The 24865-nt window shown below is 38.9% G+C and overlaps 1 protein-coding gene across 1 annotated transcript in view; it reads right to left on the reverse strand.

Annotated features, from left to right (window-relative positions):
* Window positions 1-6682: 6682 nt before the first annotated feature.
* Window positions 6683-24865, reverse strand: part of ADCY2 (adenylate cyclase 2) — a 203728-nt gene continuing 185545 nt past the window's right edge. The window contains exons 20-25 of the mRNA XM_064705535.1: window positions 20815-20973; window positions 16351-16497; window positions 15172-15279; window positions 13040-13154; window positions 8554-8678; window positions 6683-8026 (exon numbers count right to left, since the gene is read on the reverse strand). Coding sequence (XP_064561605.1) covers window positions 7874-8026; window positions 8554-8678; window positions 13040-13154; window positions 15172-15279; window positions 16351-16497; window positions 20815-20973 — 807 coding nt within the window. The 3' untranslated portion in view covers window positions 6683-7873. The remainder of the gene's footprint in view (window positions 8027-8553; window positions 8679-13039; window positions 13155-15171; window positions 15280-16350; window positions 16498-20814; window positions 20974-24865) is intronic.

Below are 24865 nucleotides of genomic sequence, written 5' to 3' on the forward strand. Positions count from 1 at the left end.
GCCCCAAATCCCCCTCTAGGTGGGCAAGTTGAATAAAACCTCACCACAGCATGGAATTTCCACCAGAATAAGGAGCCAGTGTCACGAGGACCTTGGACTTCTCTCTTGGGGTAGTAGCTCGTCTACTCAGGCACAGGCTTTCACACACTTCTTGGGCTCTGTCAGGCTTGATGCTGTGATCCCCGCCCCGGGGAGTCTGTGCCAGTGCCCAAACAGCCTCTGGGTGAAGAACCTTTGTATAATATTCAGCCTAAACCTCCCCAGCTTCAGCTTCAGGCCCTTCCCTTAGGTGCTGTCACTAGTCACCACAGAGAAAAGATCAGTGCCTGTCCCTCCTCTTCCCCTCATGAGGAAGCTGTAACTGCAGTAACCCTTCAGTCTTCGCCAGGCTGAACAGACCAAGTGACCTCGGCTGCTCCTCAAATGACTTCCCCTCCAGACCCTTCACCAATTTTGTTGCCATCCTCTGGATGCTCTGTAATAGCTTCATGTCCTTCTGAAATTGTGGCACTCAAACCTGAACACAGGACTTGAGATGAGGCTGCCCCAGACCAGTATACAGCAGGACAATCCCCTCCCTTGCCCAGTTGGCCATGCTGTCCCTGATGTCCCCCAGGACACACCTGGCCGTCCTGGCTGCCAGGGCACTGCTGGCTCATGTTCACCTCGACATCCACCAGGACCCCCCAGGTCCCTTTCCATGGCACTGCTTTCCAGTATCTCATTCCTTGACATACATCCAGGGTTGACCCATCCCAAGTGCACAATCCAGCATAGAATGCTCAGCCATTTCAGGCAATGCAATTCGAAATTCTCTCATATACTTACTTATGTTGGGAACACTGAAAATAAGTCTTCTGAGTATAAATCTCAGACTGATTGTAAAACTGCTCTGCCCTAGTAGCACCTGGCTCCTAGTTTTGATATTCACCCCATGGTTATCCTGGTTTAATACATATATGTAACTATGCCCATGCTGCTTCTTCTGTGGTCCTTAGGGATCTGTGAGTGGCTTGGTTTAGTTTACCTTTGTTGTCTGTAACCACAGGTGTAGAGCTACTGTCCTGTAGGCACAGCATTACTGTTATTAATGCTACCAGTAGCTTTTGGTAAGCACTTTTCACCATAGCACTCTCCCAGGCATCTTGAATTTTACCAAACATCCAAAATTTATTTTAAATCCCCCAACTTTCAGAGTACTAGAAATCTTCACAACTGATTGTTTCAGGCATCTTGGAGCCAGGCAATAATTCAGGCCTACAAAAGTATCGTCCCTATGTAGCTGCCACTCTCCCTTTATAAATCTACTGAATTACACAGACTCCAGCTTCTTTACAAGTGTAGCATGGAGGCTTTATAATCTGCAGACTGGTGTGGGTGATTTTTTTTTAATCATTAGTGACAATTTCCATCTGCTTATCTAATAATGTCCCTCTACGAATTAAGATCCTGTTCTTTCTGTAGCATGGGCCAAATTAGCACAGTGTAAGCGAGCAGCGGAATTGAAAATCCAACAGCTGCCTTGCATCAGCTTCCTAAGCAGAGACCTGCCTGCCACTGTGCAAGTGCTTTCTGTAGTTTAGTCCGAGCACAGAGAGATGGCAAGCCCATTTATAAAAAGCAACTCAGCTGAAACTGCAGCTATAAATAGAGCCACAAGAAACTGTTCACCAGAGATACCAACTAAGCTAGGCAAGAGCTCTGAAGTCAGATCTGAAATATTTCTCTCCAGTTTTCTTTCTACTGTTCTCATGTAGCTCCTTTTTATTAACATTGAATTGATGGAATTAAATTGAATTACAGCATCTGGATGCAATACAAATTGTCACAAATACTGAAGATTTGCCACCACCACTCCCCCCATTTGAAACAATTTAAAAAAATGCTTTTTACTTATTTTTTCCTTCCCAGTGAAGGCATAAATCCTTTTACAATAATTTGAAACTTACAAAGGCTTTTCTTCCTGGTCACCTTTTGCAGACTCCCCAGAAGCAGGATGTGAATGCCCAGGGAGGTTTGTTCCAGTTGCCACCAGACTTTATTAATATGTTAGTGTTAAGCGTATGCTTGTTATACAATAGCATGGAAGGTCAGTGTGTTTCCTTAATAACTTCAATATGAACATGTAAACAATGGAGCAATTTTAGTCTATATGGTGAAAACTAGGCATTCAAATACAGCTGAGCTAAGAGACCAAAGTGTTAAAAGTTACTTTAAATTTGGTGTCTTGGATGAGAAGTTCAATTGCTGCCCTTTTGGAAAGTAGTAATACCCCCTCAGGTTCCACTGCTAAGGTGTCTGAGTTTTGAACATGTTGGTATGTACTTTTATAGCCATAGTGTGTCTCAAAGGCAGGGTCACTGTTCTGAAATGTCAGACTGTTTTGCAGAAAAAACTTCCTAAAAGGAATATGAAGCAAATAATAATGGAGACAGGGAAAGGAGACACAAAAGAGACAATGGGGAAGGGAGACAGGTGACATATAACTGGACAGGGCATTGATACACAGAAAAACAGTAGCTGTTTTCTTACTACAAGCTGGGGTACTTGTTTTTAGCCTTTTGTTGCTTAGAGCTGAGATGACAGCCTGCTGTCAAATTAAGGCTTAGCAAGTCCTCTCCTGTCCTAGCTCTTTGACATCCGCATGTATCAGTTTGCCATGTGGCCCTGACCTTCAGCTGAGCCATGAAGGGGAGACAGTCTTTGCCAAATATGTTCCATTCAATGGCCCTTGAAAGAGGCTGAAACAAAAATGGCTCAAAACTTGTCCCCTTTCTACTACCACAGCTTTGGGTCAAGCCGGTTGTTTCACAGAAGTGCTTGTTTCTTCTGGATCCTAGTTACTGACTGAATGCCCGCCTCAAATGGGAAGGCTCTTCAGGAGCATTGCATCCATCCCACAGGAGACAGTTCTCCAAGAACTTCTCCCATGTGAATCCTTCTCACAGTCTGTAGTCTGTCATGAATGCTTCAGCATGGGTCCCTTTCTTGGGGTGCAGTCCTTCTGGAACAGGCTGCTCCAGTGCAGGTTCCCCATGGGGTCACAGGCCCTGTCAGCAAACCTGTTAGAGCACAGGCTCCTCTCTCCAAGGGCTCACAGGTCCTGTCAGGAGCCTCCTCCAGCACAGCTTTCCCACAGGGTCACAGCCTCTTTGGGACATCCTCCTGGTCCAGTGTGGGTTTGTTCATGGGCAGCAGGTGGATCTCTGCTCCCCTATGGACCTCCAAGGGCTGCAGGGACACAGCTGCTTGGTGATGGTTTGCACCACAGGCTGCAGGGCAATCTCTGCTCCATAGCCAGGAACATCTCCTTCCTTGCTGCCCCTCTATTTCCAGAGATGCTTCCTCTCTTCAGCTGCTGGTTCTGCTGCATTTTTTATCTCTTCTTAAATATGCTATTCCAGAGCTGTTGTTGATGGGCTCAGTTTGGCCATTGGTGGGTTAGTCTTGAAGTTGTCTGGCATTGGGTCTGTTGGACATGGGGGAAGTTTCTGGCAGCTTCTCACGGAGACCACCCCTGTTCTCTTCTTGCTACCAAAACCTTGCCACACAAGCCAGTATAGCTGGCTGATACATGCTCCAATTCAGATCAATATTCTGTTCAATAACTCTCTTTGTAAGTAAAGTAGTATATATTTTTATACATAAGGTGACACAACTTTCATAAACACTGCTATTTGTAACGGTTTTTTGGAATCAAACATGAAAAATTCTAGCCCAGGAATATCAACCTTTAGAAATATTTCACATGCATTTTTTCCTGTCAAAACTGAGATTTTCATGAAGAGCATCTCAATGGCGACAAATAGATTTGAAAAATTCTCCATCCAAAAAATTTCTAACAATTCTTGGCACAATCTTTGTTTCAAACAGGGCATCCTATAACATAAAGGGGTTCATATTGTTATAGCTGTAAACATTAATAAAATGCCCTTGTCTTGCATTTTGACATGTCAAAAATTACATTGACCTGAATTATTCCTGTTTATAAATCTGAAAATGCTTGAAGTTATTGTGTAGCAAGCTTTAGGTTGAACTAGTTATAATTAATTTATATACCACTTTTGACAAATCCACACAAATCTGAATTACTTCAAAGAAGAAAAAAATTATCTCTTAGTTACATATTTTATTTAAGCACATACATCTCATTCTACATTTTCTCAGAATCACTCCACTAATTTAGACAAAAAATGAAGAATAAAACAAAAAATCCATAGATTTAAAATTGTTTGGGGTTCACCTGTAAAAAGTCTTGAAGGGTACTAACTACACCTAGAATCTGCTATCTGAAAATTAAAAATTAGTGTATATTCATATATAATCACAACAAGAAGGAAAACTATGTATTAAAGTACAAGATAATAATATCTTTTAACAGTATATCTTCTGCTATATAAAGCTTCTTGAAAACATAGCTTATTATTTATCCCAGTATGAGGTTCTGAAAACAAAACAGGGAAGACTTGCAACAGCTCTTCCCTCACATCACTTTAGAGACAAGCAGACTGAACTACCTGTGTCTCAGTGGAAAAAGGGAGGATTTGTAGATATTTTACAAAATGGAGGAAGCATATATGAATATAAGAAAATGAAAAATGCTTTTCATATGGCATGTCTATTCATATAGCACTAATGTCTCTCTTTAGAAACAGCAGCTAAATAGCAGTTATTTACAGGTAACACAAACTATTTCCACAGTTTAGAAAAATAACTGCAAGTCTAATCTTTCTTCCTGTCCTTTGGTAGCCCTCCATGAATTGGAGCAAAGCACTGACTTTGAAAAAGAATTCCAGCAGGCTTACCAGGTGTTCCCATTTGATTCTCTTTTTCCCAGACCACAGTGAATCACTCTTACATTGATCTTCTAGCTGCTGGCTCACAGTGTGAAATGCATTTGCATTGTACTTTTGGAAGTCCCACTCTGTGGTTCACTAAGGAGCTGTGAATTATGTCACCAACATGAAAGTTGCAGAACTTGACTCTTACTGTGATGTGGAATATGTGGAATGTCAAATACTGATTTACATCATTATCATAAAGTTTTTCAGGTTATGGGCTGATACATGAGTGGTGTTATATCCAGTTACTGAGGCTGAAATGGCTGCAGGAGGAGGAAATAAAGTTCTTAAGTGTAACTAGACAGCAGAAAAATAAGTCAATATAAACAGTAGATGTAAAATGCATTGGAAGACAAGAGGTATTTATTAAATACAAATAGCTTCTCAGCACTAGAAAGATAGTAATACTCAGCAACTGAAGGCTAGAGAGGATGGTATGTACTTTTCTTTGTCTGGGCAAAGATATGAGTATCTTTTGCCCACTTTCTTGTTCTTTAGCAGGATTTGGCTGCAAGAATCTAAATGCAGTTACAAAATGAGAGAAGAACACCAGTGAAATATGAGTGCTTTGAACATGGGCATTTTCAACATGCTCTTGGAGGGAACATACACACCTTTCTTTATACTTCATTGGACTAGTCAGCTCCCCAACATTCAGATGTTTTAACATTTCATAGCTTACAGAAATAATATTGTTTAACTTTTATAAAAATCATAGTAACAAGGCTATGGAGTTAGGTACAAGGTTTGTTAATGATGAGCAAGAATACAAATGAAAGCAAAATCCTGAATGCACAGGTTATACCAGAAAGCTGCACATATATATGACAATATCATAGAATCAGCTTTACATAAGGGTTTTCATCCACGGTAGGAAATTATTGCGTTGACTTGTGGTAATACCACAGCGATTTTAAAGGCCCAGAGTACATTCAAAGTCTAAGAAGGAGATCAATAATTTATTTCAATGTTCCTAGGACAAATTTATAGTAAGTGGTGAGGAAGGATTTAGGAGAAGTCTTATGTGACATAGCTAACTGACAGCTAGCCAATGACTGGGACACTGGGTTTGCGGCCATGTGAGCTATTTGGAAAGTCTTTAATTCCACTGGAAAACATTTATCTTAACTTATTAATTAAAAGGAAGAAATCATAGAGACAACAAAAATATTTTTCATGAGATTTTATTAGACTGAGCACCTGTCTTGAAAATTTCAGTTTAAAAGTCTCCAGGACTGGAGGAGAAATTAGGTGTGTTATGTCAAACATAACTGAAATAACTTACATTTTGCTTTTAGACTTAGTTAAGGGGATCAAAGTTCAGATTGTCTGTTTTACAGCAAATTAGGCACTTTGAAATCTACTGTCATTCCAATTCACTAGTGGGCAGATGGCTGCTGTGAGTAAACTGTGCCACATTCAGTGAGACTGGACTGATGCCATGTATTTGTGACCCACAATTTTGAGAACTTAGAAAGGATACCATTGATATACAAATGTATATGTATGTTTCATGAATGAGCAGTCTGAATACTTTTCGGATTTCAATAACATGCTAAGAGGTAACAGTGCATAAGCTGACTTCCATATTCATCTGGTATCACTCAGAAAAATATCTTGCAATTATATGCTATTTTGTAAACAATATTATTTTCTTGTTGGGATGCTATGACTAAAAATAATTGATTACAACAACAAAAAACTTAATTATTACTGTCTGTGCTTCAAAGGAGCATAGATAGTAAAATTACCTACTTTTACTCTCTTTCCCCTGGCTCATCTATGAAACTCTGCAAATGTGATACTTTTTAATTCAAAGGGATTTAAAATAATCTCCAATATCCACAAAATAGCATTTTATTCTTACTCATGCCCTAGTGAGTATAAATAAAATTATTACTTTACATGATAAATAAGATTATTACTTTAAATATCCCACATAATCCAGCATTGTGAAGGTTAAATGAAAGGCATGCAAGGGCAAAAAAGGTTGTCAAAGTTCAAAACAGAACTTTTTCTTCTCTTGAACAGCTTCTCCTTGTTACTGTTTAAGCACTGCGGGTCAGGTGTTAAGTAGCAGCACTGCTACTGCCTTCAGTATCCCCCATTTTATTTGTGTTTATGGATTTGAAGTCAGTCTTCTGTATCACCTGGGTAGTGACTGCAAAGTGCCTGGGATGCCACCAATGACTGAAGACAGTAGAGGTGATTTAGTTTCTGAAAGGCAATAGCAAGTCTAGCAGATATTCTTGACCAAGGCTGTTGAGACAGCTGCCCATAGCCTGCTCAACATCTAACTACTGAATAAAAAGCAGTGGCAGCAGCAGAAAACACGCAGCTTTAGAGTGACAGAAGCCAAGGAAGGAAGCAAAACTAAGAGACAGCAACAGTAAGACAAAGTACATATAAACTTTTAATGAATTAACTTTACAAAAGACAATAGCTTCAAAACATTTGACACGTTTGTACAAAACTATTCCAGCATTTTTAGTTCTCTCTTCAGAAAGAATGCCAGCAAACCACCCAACGTGTCCCTGGCTATGAGATGCAACTGGTGATCACATCCAAATCATGTGTGGACAGAGTAAACTTATTTACAATACTGTATACTTTAATACCAGATTAGTGGATGCTATTGGGGAGCGACTGTATTTTCCAGAAAACACCATGCATCAGAAAATAGTATGCACCCCTAGCTTTATTGCCTTTTTTCCCCCGCATTTGTCACTAACACTTCTCTTTAGTCCTTTCAGGATGCATTACCTCCTTTTGATTCCTATTCCTTCTTTTCTTGTCTTTGAATAACAGTGCAAGTAGCAGTACAATCTTCCAGTCCTATAGCGTACATCACAACTGTCCTTGAACATAGAAATATCAAGGTGCAAAATGATGGCTCATGGGACTATTCTGCAGCCATATTAAAATAAGTGCCACATACCAGAAAATAGCACGCATGTTAAGGGCCAAAATGTAGTTAAAAAGTGCGTGATACTTTCCTGAAAATATGGTATTGATGACACATACAAGCATCTTCAAGATGCCACATTCCCTTGTGAAAGGGATCTTGTCATTTCTGTATGTACAAAGTATGTCTTCAATTCTCCTTTTCCTTTTACATTTATTATTCCTCTGCAGGTGCTCATGTACCCCAGTGTTTGCAGGACGTTGTTTGTCTCCTCTGTAACCTGCAAAAATACAGTTATACAGCCAGCGTTGATAACAAAGCAGAGGAGAACCTTCTTCCAGAGTGTGAAGATAACATAATGTTCTCTTCATTTTTAAGGGGTTTGCTTTAATGCTCATAAGGCCTTTAGGGGTCTCAGGTGAAGTTTTAACACCTAAGCATTCAAACAGTCTGTTGCTGGTTGCCCACTCTAATCATTTACATCAAGAATCAAATTTGGTGTAACCACATCTGTATCCAGGGTTGCCAGCAGAGAGCTTGTAGATAGATAAATGGAACTAGGGACAATATTCTTTCTCACATAGCACTCTCCTCATCTTCAAGACCTTATTTTCACTTGAGTAGACCCAAGCTTCCCCATCATTCTACAACTGCTATGGACATGTAAATGAAGTGATGGTAAGGAAATGGTTAGCATCACTTGTCAGAGCTGCTGTTGCCAGTTTCTTACATAACTGTTTGTGAACCAAACTTTAGCCCATTCTCCCATTTTAGGTAAAAGCCCACTAGCACAAAATCAAGGCTTACCTGTATTTTATCTAAGACACCAGTGCTGTCCATCCTGCTGGCCACATTTACTGTATTGCCCCATATATCATATTGTGGTTTTTGAGCTCCAATTACTCCAGCTATTACAGGTCCATGGTTTATACCTGGAAAGCATCAGAACTTAACGTTAGTAATGAAGAAAAAGGCAACAAAGCTGGTGAAGGCCCTGTAGCACAAGTCCTGTGAGGAGCCTGTGAGGGAGCTGGGGTGATTTAGCCTTGAGAAAAGGAGGCTCAGGGAAACCTTATTGCTCCCTACAGCTCTCTGAGAAGAGGCTGTAGGTAGGTGGGGGTTGCTCTCTTCTCCCAGGCAACCAATGACAGTGTAAGATGACAGTCTCAAGCTGTGCCAGGGGAGATTTTGGTGATCATTAGGAGGAATTGCTTCACATTCAAGTGTGATTAGACATTGGAATGGGCTGCCCAGGAAGGTGGTGGAGTTACTGTCCCCGGAGGTGTTAAAGAAAAGACTGGATGTGGCATTTGGTGCCATGGTCTAGTTGACATGGGGATGTTCAGTCATAGGTCAGACTTGATGATCTTAGAGGTCTTTTCAAACTTAGCTGATTCTGTGATTCTGTGAAGATCCACCAAACGAGGACACAAAGTGCATCTGGCATATAGCAAGTCAATGAACGCAGCATTTGCCCCTCACTGAATAGTGAGTATGGCAGCAAACATCATGGTTTTATTAACCATTTATGGCAGGAGAATGTTAGTTATAGAAATGTCAAAAGTCAGTTCATCTAATTTTAGTTTTATAGCTCCCTCCCATCCTGAGTAACTTGCTATATTCAGCCACTGGCACCCTTATAATAACCTGCTGCTGCCTTTATTATGTAGCATGGAACCACACTGTGGGTGAGCAGCAGCTTCTGAGAAAACAGATATACAAGCATTTCTTTAAATTTCTACTTGTAGTGAAAAGGGCCTCTCCTCTGCAATAGTTAAAGGCCCAATCAAGTTGCTTTTATAGTATTCTTTGCTTCTTAAATGTAGAATAAACTAAAGAGAATGAGCTGAAAGGATTTGAAGCCTTGTTCTGAAGGCTGGATTGACCATAGAATTGTCCTAAAGATCTGCAATATAAATATATGTATTCAAATACTTTGATTAAGTATGATGTAGAACAGAAGCTATAGTCCCTCGTTAGACTCTGGGCATTTTTTATCTTGCAGTCAGTTTGTAACCTGTATTATGTCTGTAAAGTAAATGAGTTTTACTTTGCTCGTAGGGAAAGAAACCAGGATGTAAAATCCAAAGTACTATTGATAACCAGCATCAAAGGTACTGTAATTGTAACTGTACATACTGAAGAGCAGGAAAGACAAGTTAGGCCTAGTGAGAAATAAACCCTGAACAAGTGAGTAATTTGGATTTATAAAATTATCTCAATGGATCATAACTGATTTCTGTTAGCTCCTTGACAGAAACCATCATTAGGGATATATCTGCGCAGTCAAGTGAAAGCGTGATTGTAGGATGGAGAGGGATCTCAAAGTTGGCACATCTGGTATGCAACATGGCAGCACAGGCTAGCAACAACACTATCAGCCCACTTGGAAATCCTGGAAAACGTGACTGTAGAAGTTAAATTGGGAAAAGATGCAAACACTACAAGATAACAAATGGAACCTGATATATGTTACTGTACAAGCTGGCTTGTACTGATAAATAAGAAACCCAGCTCGGTTCCGCAAACCGGGCCCTGGGTTGATAGATAGGGAACTTCACCTATCACATTCCATCCTGGGCTGTGGACATCTCACTGGTCAGGAGTTGGGCTGTGGGAGGATCAGACCAGTGAGCTGTCTAAATCTGGGAGTCTTGAACTCCCTATATAAGGAGGCTCTCAAAAATAGAAGAGGCTGTTTGTCACATGGAGCTTGGAGGTGCGTGTGTTGTCCCTGTCTCCAACCACCAACCCCACAGAACATGTGAATTATTAAACATAATAGATATATATTTTTCTAAGTGCTCAGGGATCAATGCACAGAGACTTGGGCATTGCACCATTTTGCATTAACAACTTTGCCATGGATGGGTTTTCTCTACTTCATGACATACAACTTGTAGAAAACACTAGGGAACTAAGACTGGAATCCACAAAAGCCATCCGCTGGGTAGCCCAATCTGGTTAGCGGGGAATATTGAAGAGATGTGTGTAGCCATGATCCAGAAGCTGGGGCAGTGCAGTAGGATTTTTCTACAAAATACAATGAGCAGGAAGGGACTTTTACTTTTTTACCTCCTTCCTGAACCACTGCTGTTTATCACTTGAGAAATACCTCAGAGGCTCAGGAGTCACCTTCAGATGCCTCCTCCTTTGAGGAAACTTCTACCAGTATATCTTAGGGATGTGTTCTGGCCACCCAAGCATTGTGGGATATGCTGCTCTATGTCATTCCTGCTGGTGTTTCATCTTTTTTGCATGACACACATGAATGTTTTTGGGACATGGCTGGAAGAGCAGTACTCTCACTACAGGGGGATGCTCTAACAGAGGGTGATATTATCTATCTCTTTCTCTCATATCCAAAGCAATATTTAATCATTCTATGAAATGCAACACTGTTCAGCAGGAATGACAGAGAATACCTCATTCTGAAGTATCCTACAGCCTGGGCTCATGGCCTAGCCTCACCCAAAACCAGGAACCAAATTAAGTCACCAACAACACAGACAAATGTTCCAACTATGAAGTTATATGGAAAATAAGACACCAGCCTCTGTTCTGAAAGAGAGTAATACATGTGCGAAACTTGCTGCAAAAGCATATCTGAGCTTGTCTCCTAAATCAAGCATCTCAACTTGCAGAAGGGGAGGAATGCCTAAAATGTCATCTAGATCCTCCTCTTCCTTATCTGACAAGATCAGAGCAGTGTGTACTTCCTAAGTCACACTAGCATTTCAGGCACACACAGAAGATTAGGAAAGATGAGACCTCTAATGAGTTCCAAAATTTCAGACTTAGATGCTGGCAGAGGGATGCTTTTACAAAGGGCAGTTAGGGTACAATCCTTACAGTGGGGACTAAGTCAGAAGTAGTTAAAATGTTTCTGTGGCTATAATTAGTGTGGGTATCAGAGGCCTTCATCATCAGGTGTTGGGAAGTGGAGAAGAAGTGATGTGAAAATGAAGATCTCAGTATGTTGCATTATGGTGGTACAAATACTACTTTGGGGCCTGTGTTTCTTTTTAGAGTTAAAACAATTTTTCATTTCATGAAGAAAAAGGAGTCTGAGTTCTCTGTAATCTTTAGAAAGACTAGTAAAAATCCAAAGTTAAGCATTTTGTTTTGCTTCATGGTCCCCACTTGAAAGGACCCAGTAGTGCTTTAAGCAGTTTGCAGATGTAGCCCCGGCACCCAACAGCTGTCTGTCTGTACTGAAGCTGCTAGTATGTGCAATGTCAGCCGTGGCCAGAACCATCAGGTTCTGTAACACCCTGAGAAGGAAGCATCCTTCTGATTTGCTTTGTCATTTTTAGCAAGGAATACAAAACATACTGGCAAAGGAGCGCCCTAAGAAGCTCATTTAGTCAGAAGACAGCCAGTTTTGCCAGTGGGTGGCACTGTGAAATAGACTTGAGAGGAGCAGCCAAAAGGAAAAGCAAGCGGTACAGCAAGGCAGGAGAAGAGGCAGGAGAATAACTGTTGGAAATCAAATACTTCTGACACATTTACAGAATTTATGGGTTTTCAATATTTGTTTACTGTTTTCATTTCACACTTTCCACGTTACATATTGCATTGTGAAACTGCTGTGTACTGCTATCAGGAAATAAACATTTTGGAACATATGGTCCTTGACCAGCTCTGAATTCATTTATCATTCTTTCTACTGCTTACTGCAGCTGTCTGTTTCTTTTTAAAAATACCAGGATGCACAAAAAAAAGCAATTAGAAACTGAAACACAAGGGATACCTCTTTCCAAGGTAAATAACTAGTCATCTTTGCTCTTACCTGAATAACAAAGGCAAATACTCTCCCCTGTCTAACAGTTCAAAGGAAAGAGTGCATTTTTGTGTGCTTGCTTGAATTTAGTACATGTAAAATATTTCAGACTCCAGCTTCACTGACCCCTTATAGCTCCTGTCCTCTGAAAAAACATTTATATAGTTTTGCAAAGCCCAGTCTAGAGTTTTATTGTGTATTCTTTTGATATTTGTAAACTTCCAAAAATGCACAGCTTATAACCTCTGCAATAATTTTTAAAGAGTTACCATAAAACCACTCAGAGCCATGTGAACAAATTTTTCCAACCATTCTTTAAATAGGAATACTGCCCTTTTCTGAGTCTAGCCTTGAAACACTCTAGGCGTTGATGGGCACTACCATGTGCGCTGCTTTTAAACAAGGTAAAGATGGTGCTGTTTACTATCATGGCCCTTTTGGTCAGTTCTGTTATTACTTTAATTCCCCCCCTTTTTCATGATGCTCTCCTAAGAATCGTATGATACTCACCTACTCGTAACTTGAAGTCATTGAATGAATGCTTGTTTATGACATCCAGTTTTGCCACCAAGGCAAATGCAAACTCCACCATGGTTCCTATGTGCATATACTGTCGTTCAGGTTCCTGAATTCAAAAGACAAGCAAACAGTGTGAAATGGTTGCTGCAAGAATACAACTAAAATACGCTGAACACTTGAAGACAGTTAAGCCCTTAGGGATGTCCTCTGCAGGCAGATGAAGAGAAGTAATGTAGAAGGTAGTACGCTATCCAGCATCAGTTAGATCAAACAATGGCCAAGACACAGAATGCATTTCACTTGTGTACAACCAGGCAGTCTAGTGGTGATAGATCCAAACCATGCCTAATCCAACATTTTGATTGTCAAGTGACTGATTAGCTGCTGTTTAATCCCACAGGCACTCAATATCTATGTGTGCCTATAACTTGTTAATTCATTTTCTTTAAGTGTCTGCTTCTATTGTATTCCCTTTCATAATAAATAATGCTTGTGGATAGCTCTACAGAGATTCTTTCCTCTCACTGTTGCACAGGTCAGCACCCTTATAAAATGCTTAAGATCCAGTGAAATTCACAATTCTAAAAATTCTTCCACTGATCTCATCTTGCAGATAAGCAAGTATATTTGAGAACATTTAACAGACCTGAAAATTACTAAAATGCAAGAGGAAGAGGGCAACCCCATTCTGCACTTTTACTTACAGAGCTGATACAATTTACCAAGGCTGTAGATTTAATCTCTCCTCATACATAACAAAGCAACCTTATTTTAAGTGCTGTTTTGAGCCCTTTCAGCCTAGGAGAAAATTGATTTTGGTGTCCCACAGCCCAAGGTAGGATCCTGACAAGTGACTAATTTCATAAAACATGGACTCATTGATCTCTATGAGAAATTACTGAATCTTCCCTGTTTCTTGAGATAAAGGGACAGAAGAGATGGACAGATGACAACTTCAGAGATGATTCATGGAGTGCGTGCATCAGCCTAGGGTGGGACAGTAGTGGTGCTTGCTGGAGCAGCTGTTTAGATAAATGAAGCCTGTTTCCTTTGGAGTTCACTCCTAGCTAAAACAGATGGTTTCCTGTTCAGCTGATATATTCAGACCCCTTCCTTAATCTTCCTTGGATGCTTGTTTTAAGCTGGGGGTGGTTCCCAGCAGTATGTCTAGCAGTCAGTCACTGCCTCACTAGGTACTGCAGGATCTGTGTATCTTTGGGAATCTGGAATGAAGGCTGCTGAGTTTTGGTGGGTTTCTTTTGAGAATGTGAACTAAATCACCAAAGGAATCCTAAACTGTGGATCTCTTGATTGTGGAAATAACTCCTGTAATAAATTTCTTCCTCTACATACACTAGTTTTAGTTGTGATTGAGAGCTCTCTATGTCTTCATATCTTTGGTCTGCAGCTCTGCATTTTCTTCATCTCCTTCACCTCCCTGCATTAAATGTCAGAGCTAATTTAAAATAATCCTTTGTCCTCAGGATCCTTAGGGTCTGTAGTTCATGTAGTAATTGCTTGTGTTTAGAAGGAACATGAGTTTGGCAAGAGCACATTAATCCTTAGCAGAGACTGTGTTGATTCTTAATTGCTGTCTCTCTGTTGCCAACCTATAGTACTCTAAAGAGATCATGGCAGAGGCAAGGTTTTTGAAAAAGTTATGAATTGCTTTTCTGATCTGGATTTCCACTGTTCCTAATCTTACCATATTAAGTAAACTAGAAACAAAGGAACATATTCTCAGTGCTGATTCTGGGGGTTCTAAAAGGGTACAGTTAGTAAGGCAAGTCATCCCTCCCAGCTCACAATGGAAAACATTAATTCTTGCAATCTTTTGTATGCTCTGTAAATCCAGTCCTGATGTACCACATAGGAATGAAATGCTGTACTGCAGCCAGAGTAGAAGGCCTGCTTTAGCAAATACAGAGGTGGCATTTTCAAACTGCAATGTGAAGAAAAATTCAGAGTGTATACTAAAGTATATACTTGTCCAGTACAATACAATCTATGCTAATAAGAAAAAACTAGGCCACATTATTATACATAACCTACAGCTTAATGAACAAAATTTTAGCCTTCATTCGAATATGCTTTTTATTAAGCAGAAACATGTTTTCCTGTACCTGACACTGTTCTTGGTTGGGTGTAGCACTGAGTCCTGTTGCTGCCATGTAAGTGCTTCCAATGGTCTTTATCTTTTCAACTCCACTGAACTTTGGCTTTGACAACAACTGTAAAACAAGGACAGTCATTCATTATTCTGATCAGCGGTCCTGTTAGTCTAACACCAATCAGAGAATCAAGTCTTAGAACAGTTTCTGTATGGACCTCAAATGGCTTCACAAATATATACAGGACGAAGGACTTAGGATGGATAAAACAATGGTTACAGAACTCCAAGGAAAGGGAATTTCTTTCTTCTAAAATAATTTTTTACTATAAAGAAATTAAATTTATGTCAGTGAGAATAAATTCCATCTTATTTTACATAGAGCTTATAGAAGTCAGTAGACTGCACTCCTGTGATATTGGAAGTGGACCACCATGCCAGCCAACAGTTAAGCTTTAGGCAGCTTTCTGAAAGTAAGCATCTATTCCATGCCAGTGGAATACTCCATGCCAATAGGACTAAAATCCAAGGATTTTAGTACATGTATCCCAGTTTGTTTTGAACACTGAACACCCAATGCTCTCCAAATGGGTTTGCTGCTAAAATACCCTTTATAGCTGCAGACCCACAAATCCAGACTGTGCTCTCTGAGTCATGACACGATTTTAATAGCTTTTACTGGTATGTTCATCACTAATGACTTCCCTATAGAGAAATACTGTTCTTAGTGAGGCCTTTATAGATGCCTTTTTCTAATCCATCTATAGTCATACTCTCTATTTGCTTCTGACTTCAGAGAATGGAACATCACAACTTTTATAGTCCTTTGACGTACTTGTGTATCAAATCATCAGTGCAGATCAGGTATAACACAAAGGTTATACCTGATTTTAGACATTCATATTTAGAACCTGTGGTTAATCCATGGCATGTAATGCAATTCTCTCAAAAACTGCAGCTAATTGGCAAAAAAAGAAATACTCATAGGATTCTCATTATAGGAAATCAAAAGCAATTGAATATGATGTGAGATCAGTATCTGATTTATCCCACATAAATCTATTTTTCCTTTAATAGTCCCTGTATTTTCTGACAGCTCTTCCACTCTCCCCTTCAAGTATGTTTTCTGACTGTTGCATATCATGAGTTAGTAAGATTGAAACCATATGTCAATCACTGTTGTAGTACATACATCATCAAAGTCCGCAATGATCTCATTCAGCAGCCTGAGACATTCCAAGCCTTCCTTATTTACATCAGATTCTGTGTAAAACTCCTTGAAATCCGGAACAGAGGCAAACATGACACAGACACAGTCATATGACTGGTGATACAGGTCCTGTCCAAAAGAAAACAGTATAAAGAAAAAAAAAAAGTTATTACTGCTGTAAATAACTTTCCTAATTAACATGCAGTATCCAGGATCAAAACCAGAGGTGCTGCAGTAGTTGAAATGCCTTAAGATGGAGGTTGGATGTTTTTTGCATTTAGCTGCATTTATTAATTTAAAACAATGCATAAACCTATTCATAAGAGAGAATTAACACAAAAGGCTGAAAATATTGTAATGATTTTTTTTTTCTTCCTGAACATTAACTTTGTGAAAGCAAAATGTTCACTAATTCATTAGACAGGGCCCATCTTTGAAACTTCTTATGAAGAGAATTTAGTCTGGCTTGCACGGCTGAAAATGTACTTTGTAAAAGAATATGCAATTTATTATTGGCTGTTTATTATTGTACTAACTAAAAAACTGAACCAAATCACAAACTCAATGTACTACAAGTGAATAATGCAAAATGACCCTGATTGATAGTTCCTAACCTAAAATGACAATATGCCTAAGAGGACAAAATAATTATCCTTTCTTTTGCATAACAAGGAGCTGGGCCAAAAAGAAAGAATTCATCTGAACTGAAACTTACTTATGGCAGAGTCTGCACTGCCTTCTGTGACCCCTGAAATGAGAGCATCTCTACTCCACAGAAAGATTCTGGTGCTAAAAATGACCATCTCCCACTACACACTTCACTTCCCTCTCCACTGCCCTTCAACATGAGACTATCTCTTCTTTTGGGACAAATTCACATCCCCCCAAAAAAGATAGAAAGAAAAAAAATTATTAAACTAATCCCCCCAAAAAAGATAGAAAGAAAAAAAATTATTAAACTAACACTTAAAAAAGAAATAACATCTATACACAAAAGTAGACATAGCTATAAACGAGGCTGCTATCTACTTTTATGTAAAACTACCTTCAAGTTATTATTTGAGAAACAAGGGATTTCAATAGTCACATAGAAAGGATTTATTCTGTGAGTTCAAGAAGCATAAGATAGTATTTCCCTGTTTACTTAGCAAAGCTTGGGTTTTGCAATTTGACAGTCAGTGTGTCCTTTTGGAAGAATGTGGTGTGTCTGTACACAGATGTGCACAGACATAGGGGATCTTTACTGCTGATGTATAACTGAAAAATAACAGAACTATGGGAAAACTGCTGACTGCTTCATCCCATCATAGGTGTAAAGGAAATTTCTGAGCAAACATGAAAATAATGATGGACAGGAAGGAACACATGCAGCTGCAGGAGATAAATTTCTTATAACTAGATTTTTGTGTCTCCTGTATTTTCTAGGGATTTTATACACATGGCATTGCTGATGCTCCACTACAACTGTATGCTGTAGGGATGGAATACATTGATTCACAGATCAAGCTGTTATTCTTTTGTAGCACCATGATTAAATCCAGGTTTTTGAGACACTGCTGTGGGAAACCCAAGGGTCAAGACAGTAAGGAAATCTGGTCTGACTGTGAGTGTGTGGGGAGTCAAGCAGGGCACCTGTTGGCTCACTGGAGCTGCCCAGTGTGAAGGGAATTCGGTCCCTTCTCAGGTGGGGCAGGTGTGACTGCCAGAGTGGCTCCTGCCTGGTCACATGGGGTATTTCCTTAACAAGGTACAGGGACTACATTCCGTGGTTAACTCAGCTTTACTTCTATTTCCTCAGGTCATCTTCACTGTAACTTCATTTCAATTACAGCGACCCGTTTGTCCTCCCTCCTCTCTAATAATTCATCTCCACTAATGAATGCTCAATAAGATAGCACCATCATGGAACAACAAGTGGCACTATTTATAACCAGATAACTAGTAATTGTGACTATCACAATAAATTTCAGAGAATTTCAAGGAGTCATCCCCATCTAGTTTATTTTGATCATAACAATAAAGGATGTTACAATTGAGTGCCTTAATTTTCCTGAGAGTTCTTCTCTTGAAACAGTACTCTCCAAAATGTGTAGTTAGAAAATTAAGTGCAATACTATTCTAGGAAGGAATAGCTTTTCTTGTTTTAACAAAAATAAAATCATCCTGTCCTTTCATTCAATCCTTTTCTTTTTCCTCCTTAATACCATCTGAAATTCTGCAAGTATGTTCCTTTTACTGTCCCCTCATCTCCAATGCCTGAAGATCTCCTGGGATAGGGAAGGCAAACCAGTCCAATTCTATCCCTTGGAAGGGTATGGCGGTCAGCTTCTCTGGGGCAGAATTTTTGCTCTAATTAAAGTGCTAGCTCCATCCAGTAGCTAATAAAGCACGATTCCTCTTGCTCAGTGATGGGCTTGCCAGTTAGCTTGCAGCACTAAAGTTCCTTACCACTTTTTACTAATAGGGAATCTGAAAGATAAAAGCATTAAGGAGAAAGCTGCAAAAGCCAGGTGCAGATATATTTAATCCTGACCCTGTTTCCTGCTTTTAATTTTAGATTTGAGCCTGCTTTTCAATTGGAAAATAACCTGTCTTGGAAAACAACCTGTCTCCAGCATGCAGACTATAAAGCAGAAACCCAGCTCTGGAGGTTCTGGTAAAGCAAACAAACCTTTATTATTTGCTCTGAAGGACCTTTGCTTTTGGCCTATTAGCATTAGTCAATATATACATCTTATTATAAAAAGATGTTGGTCATTTGAAACTACCGTGCAACTGTTAGCATTTATCCACTCACTTTTTCCCAGTTAGCATTTATCCACTCACTTTTTCCCTTTTCATTTCTCCTGCCTGCTTTTCAGCAGCATTTGTTTTCCCTTATTTCCATATACACCTGCATGCATAAAATACTAAGGGAAGTAGTATTTGGAAATAGAATATTCATCCATTTTCTTAATCTCAGAATCTATTTTAAACAGAAAAGAACAAACATAAAACCATACCGACTTGAATGTTTGCAGCTAAGAAAAATGTGGACAAATTTCAATGTCATATCTGTTGACTTAAGATATCCACACCGAGAAAACAAAGGCCTATTCTGCCCTAACATCTGTATGTACATGCAGAATCTTGCTGATATTGAAACAAATCTAAAGACATGACAGATACTTATATTCCTAAATACTTCCAGAGATTTGAAAGGGCCTTCCTTTGAAAACCCTTGAAAGAAACAAAACAACTTGAGTTCATTTTTTGGGTTTTTTTCAATGGATGTCATTAAAATCATGTCAAATCATTTTTACTTCACCTGACATGATGAGTTGGGAAGCTCAGCACTTTACAATTTCTGTGCTTCATTGAATTAAGTAAACTCATTCCAACCTAAGAATCTTGAGGGGTGACAAGATAAATCTGGTAGCTGATACAAAGGTAAGCAGATGGTGTTGCTCTGCTGGGAAGCTGAGGTGGAGTAGCACATAATCAAGAAAGCAATCTCCTGATGGTTTGCTGTGTTTAATGCCTTAACTGAGAACTGGAGCTGAGTCAACTTGGCTTCTAGCCAAAAACTTCACTGCATTCAAAGGAACCCCACAGCAATTTTTGTTAGCTACCAAATCAATATTTTCAGGGAATACTAAAGTGTTGAAATGTAGTCCTGATTAGTATTGCTTAATGCAAACCACAGTGAAAAGGAAGATGTTGTCCTTTTAAGCTCAGAAGATCAAAAATGAATCCCTAAATCTGCCCTCTGCCCTCTTCTGTCTTTTTTGAAACAATTATTTGGCAAGCACAAGTAATTGAAAATCTTACATTGAAGATCTCTATAGTTGCTACTCTCTCTAAATAGATTTTTATATTTTTTTTCTTTATTATTACTGTAAATGAATATTAGAAGCAGATCTAATTTCCAGAAAAGTAAAGATGGATCTTTTAGGTGACTTTCCTGGTGCTTGGATTAGGTCCATTAAACAGTAAATAAACAGGTAATTCAGTGTTCAGAACATCTTTCCAGAATTAACATAGCCACTGTTTCAGGGAAAAAGTTAATTTTCACTCCAATAAACAAGCTCTCCAGTGAACAGAAGAAAATTCAGAATCTGGTTGCAACTCCACTCTGATCATGGAGGAAAAAGTATCTGAATGCATATGATTTAAAATTAAACCCATGTTGATTAAGCCATTCTGTTCCTCCTCCTCCTCACCTATTTTTACCATCCTTCAAAAGGCAAAGTGCATTGCTACTTAGGAAAATTTCACCTTTTTATTTCAAGGTTTTGTGGTGCATTCAGTGCTGTAAAGCAAACCATACAGGAAGGAAAGGGGAAATGAAAGTGCCTGTAATTTTATATTCTCGCTGTAAGGACCTACTGTTCAAAACAGCATTAAGTGGTATTTCCAGGGCACACTGCTTTCTTACAGAGTAGAGGATATACAGAGACAGCTGACCTCATTCTTCAGGTTCCTTGCCAAGAAGTGTTCAGCTACGTGGGCTGGAAGCACATTCTCCAGAAGCACCCGATTTAGGTTCTCCATGGTTTCAATCTCCTCCCGCTCTTTTTTGAACTTGTTCTTCCACAGGAAGTCTAACCTACAGTAATATTCATTCTGTTACAAGAGGACACAGAAGTAAAGAAACAATAGGCATCTTGTCCTGCTGGAGTACAGGTTTAAGAGACAAAATAAGCACAGTACACAACCCCTACAATTATTTGGCTACTGAAATATAATTCCAGGTCCCACAGAAGTCACACCCCGAGCATACATTTTGTGACACACATTTTATCAAATCCGGCAAAAAGGCCCATAAGAAAAAAAGAAAAGCTGCAAGGTGCCTTAAGAAAGGGAAGATTTATTTATCTACTCTTAAACTTGAGTAAAAATTCATTACAGAAATCAAACACTGTAATGGAAACAATGTATAGTTTTGCAACTTAATATTATTTTGTAAGTGCAGAATTTCACTTACAATAATGGGAGTTTTAGGAAGACCCTAGTTTTTACTAACTTGGACTTATGCCATGCAACCAGCCTCGTGAAAAGAAAACAGCCTATTGATACCATTTACATTCAGTATATCAAATCGTGATCAGAATATAAAAAAATGGCCCAGTCAGCCTGGCCAACTCAGTTTAGTTTTGGTTTTGTTAGTTGCTCTTTTTTTTGGTTGGTTGCTTACTTTTACACTCCTTTCTGTAATACTTTATCCTGCTTTTTTTTTGTCCCAGAGTTTTCACAGTAGCTTTCTAGTAACCACAACAATAATACCTGGAACTATATGAAAATACACAACATCCTTGGAGCATCAGTATGTTTTGAGATCCAATTTCACTAGAAAGGTGGTGGAAAATTAATAAAACTGCACTTTTGCAGAGCTCTCTCCACTTCCTTTCAATATTGTCAAGGTGTTGTCATGAATTCTAAGGCATTATTTCCACAGTAAAGCCTCCTCTGGCCTATCTCATTTGACCTGATAAAATCAAGAGTTGTTTCAATGTAGTCTTACTGGTTTAACACTATCAGGCAATCTCAATGAAGACTATGTCATTAACCAGGAAAATATGATATGATGGCAATCGTATTACAGAAAAACTTAAAAGTGCTAGCTACTGGTAATAGCAGTCAGTAAGCATTGACATAAAAAATGAGAGTAGTCCTTCTGACTGGACAGTGGCTGTAACAGCTCAAAATGATTCACGGGTATTCTGCTGAGATCACAACCAAAGATAAGAGTAGAAAGTTCAAATTAGATGGTATTAAAATGATTTGGCAAGCTTTTAAAAGGCAATGAAAGAAAAAAAAAAACTGATGAAGCAAAACTGTATCTGCAAAATACCTGCAGGAAGAAAAAACAGTAAGAGGAAAATGATTCCTCCACTTAAATGTATAGAGAGAAATATACACAGGTTTCCTTTGAATTGGTTGATAAGGGCCAGGTACTATTTAAACATTTAATTACAAAACTGAAAGAGAACATCCATCACATGAAATCACTGTTAACATACTCTCTTTGTGCTGATATCGATACTGCTAAGGACAGAATGTAGACCTCAAATGCACCCCAAAAGAAATATTCTGGCTGTTCTGACTCAAAGGTGACATTCTTCTGAAAGTAGAAGGAGTCTTGACATCTTAGAATGGGTCATGCTGCATCGCAGAAATCTGGACTTTGAATGTCAAATAAACAAACAAGCTGGATATTTTTAATAATTCTATTTTACTAAAGGATATTTGCGAACTATAAGCAAAATAAGAGTGGGCAGAGACTTAAATACTTGTACAGACAATCATAAAGGTACAGAGAACCTGAGAACAGATTTCTGCAGGAATTTGGAAATAGGATTTTATTGTTGCCCTGTCGTTGTGCCTGTATTAAATGGCAATTATCAGTCCTATAAAGCGTGAGGTCATGAATAGGAATTTTTTTCAGGACTGTCCACATGATGCAAAATACATGCACTTTTTTAGAATGTCTTGTTTATATATATGTTAGATATGTATACATCCAATAACTTGGATTAGTATAAATATAAATACACATAGATGTATTTATATTTATAGTATAAATATAAATACACATAAATTCAAGTGCCACAAATGGTATTCATGCAGGAAAAATCCAGTAAAACCTTGGGATGTCAAAATCCTTGGCATAAATTAACAAAAGTAACATGGATGCCTGCTGAAATTAAATATCCATAGAATGTACCAACTTTCTAGTGAAAAAAAAAGGTGGTAGCTAAATGAAGTTTTCAAAAATATGTTTCTCCTTTAAAAGCTAGTATAAAAAGGATAATTTATTTACTACCTTACTCTTTACTGAATTAAATTTAGGCTGCTCCAAAAAAGGGCAAAGAGTACTCAGAGATCACAAAAGAAAAATCAGGATGTATTCTACAATTTGCTTTGAAATTAGAAAAGTCAGCATATCATATTTCAAAAAGAGAAGAGCACTAGCTTATTAACTTATTTTGAATTGTGGTGGTGGTGATTTTTGTGTTGGTTTGTTTGCATGATACTAAACTTATCCTGATCAGTCAAGACAGACAGAATGTTAGAGAACTGACAAAGGGTATAGATATAAGGCAAGTCTTTGGAAAAGAAGCAGGAACGATAGAGCAAGGTACCTTGTAAAAAAAGCCAGTAAATGCTAAGGAAAAGAGTTATTTAGACTTAGTGGCTAATGCTGATACAAGTGGATGAGTTGACATACTTTCTGTAAACATGCCCCCATCTACTACAAAGAAATAAATGGTCATGTGACTAGCAGTGAAATTTGAAATAAGTTTTCATTGAATTCTTTCAGAAGAGGCTCTTGAAGAGACTACTTTGTTCAAAAAGAGAAGAATTCTGTCACAAAATAAAAGCTTGCTAAAAAAGAACAGAGACAACAAAGAAACAGTTTTTACAGCTCTGGGAAGCTGCCACAAGCACCTCAGCAGTAAAACTACCAATGAAATTCAATGTGGATAACTACAATATAATCAATCATGGAAAACTATACAGCCAGCCTACAGAGGAACGGGACACATAAATATTTTAGGTACTGTTGAGAAAGGAATTCACAGGCTACGTCAATACTGGACTCAAAGCAGATCATAAGAGAGATTTAGTGCTCAACCATGTTTAAAAGTGAGCACTCCTTACACAGTCAAGCCCACACCAATCTGGATTCTCCTGGGAAGGGTGGAAGAATCACCATTCTCAGCACGCTGTCTGCATGTTGCCAGCCCATTATCAAGTAACTCTCGGGATCTGTATGCAGGGTGAAATGAGTCACTTCGTCTCAGTGTCAGGAAATGGTTGTCACCTATGCTGGCAGGGCCATAAAAAAAAAAAAAAAAAAAAAAGTTCTGCTTTTTCCACCTCACTTTTGTCTGTTCACCCCCATTCTTCTGGCGGAAGCATTGCTGTGGCCACACCATAAATCTGGAAAATAGATCTGCCTCAGAACCAACCACTTCTGCAGGATTAATTTTTAATCCTGACCATTTCTCTATTTTGATCCACTATACATCTACACAGTGAGCTGGGCCAGTACAAATGAGGAGACAAAAGGATAGGAACAATCAGCAGAGGGAAGGTCTGCTTCTTCCAGTGGTGATGCTAGCTGTGCAGCTACAGGAATTAGGTAGGCTCATGAACCATTAGGTAGGCTCATGAACCATGTAATGACATACTGATTCTTCCTCCCCACTGAACAAGAGGCACTGATCCCTGCTGCTTGTGATTCAGGAGAGGCATCTCTATGACCAGTGGTGAGCATGTTCACAGAGCTAGGCTTGCAGGAAAGCATCCACTTTTTGTTTGGATGAACGTTTGGTTACTCATCCTGGGGACAGAGGAACACCAATGGCAGCTGAAGGGAAGTAGAAAGGCTGTCCTTTTCATCAGTGCTATTATCTTCAGCATTTTTTAAATAATCAGATATTAAAAAAAAAAGTATTATCTGCAAAAAAATGCAATAACTAACAGAGAAATTACTTGCATATTACCCTCT

This window comes from Zonotrichia leucophrys, chromosome 2 (assembly GCF_028769735.1).
Source record: "Zonotrichia leucophrys gambelii isolate GWCS_2022_RI chromosome 2, RI_Zleu_2.0, whole genome shotgun sequence".
In the NCBI taxonomy this organism is placed as follows: Eukaryota; Metazoa; Chordata; class Aves; order Passeriformes; family Passerellidae; genus Zonotrichia; species Zonotrichia leucophrys.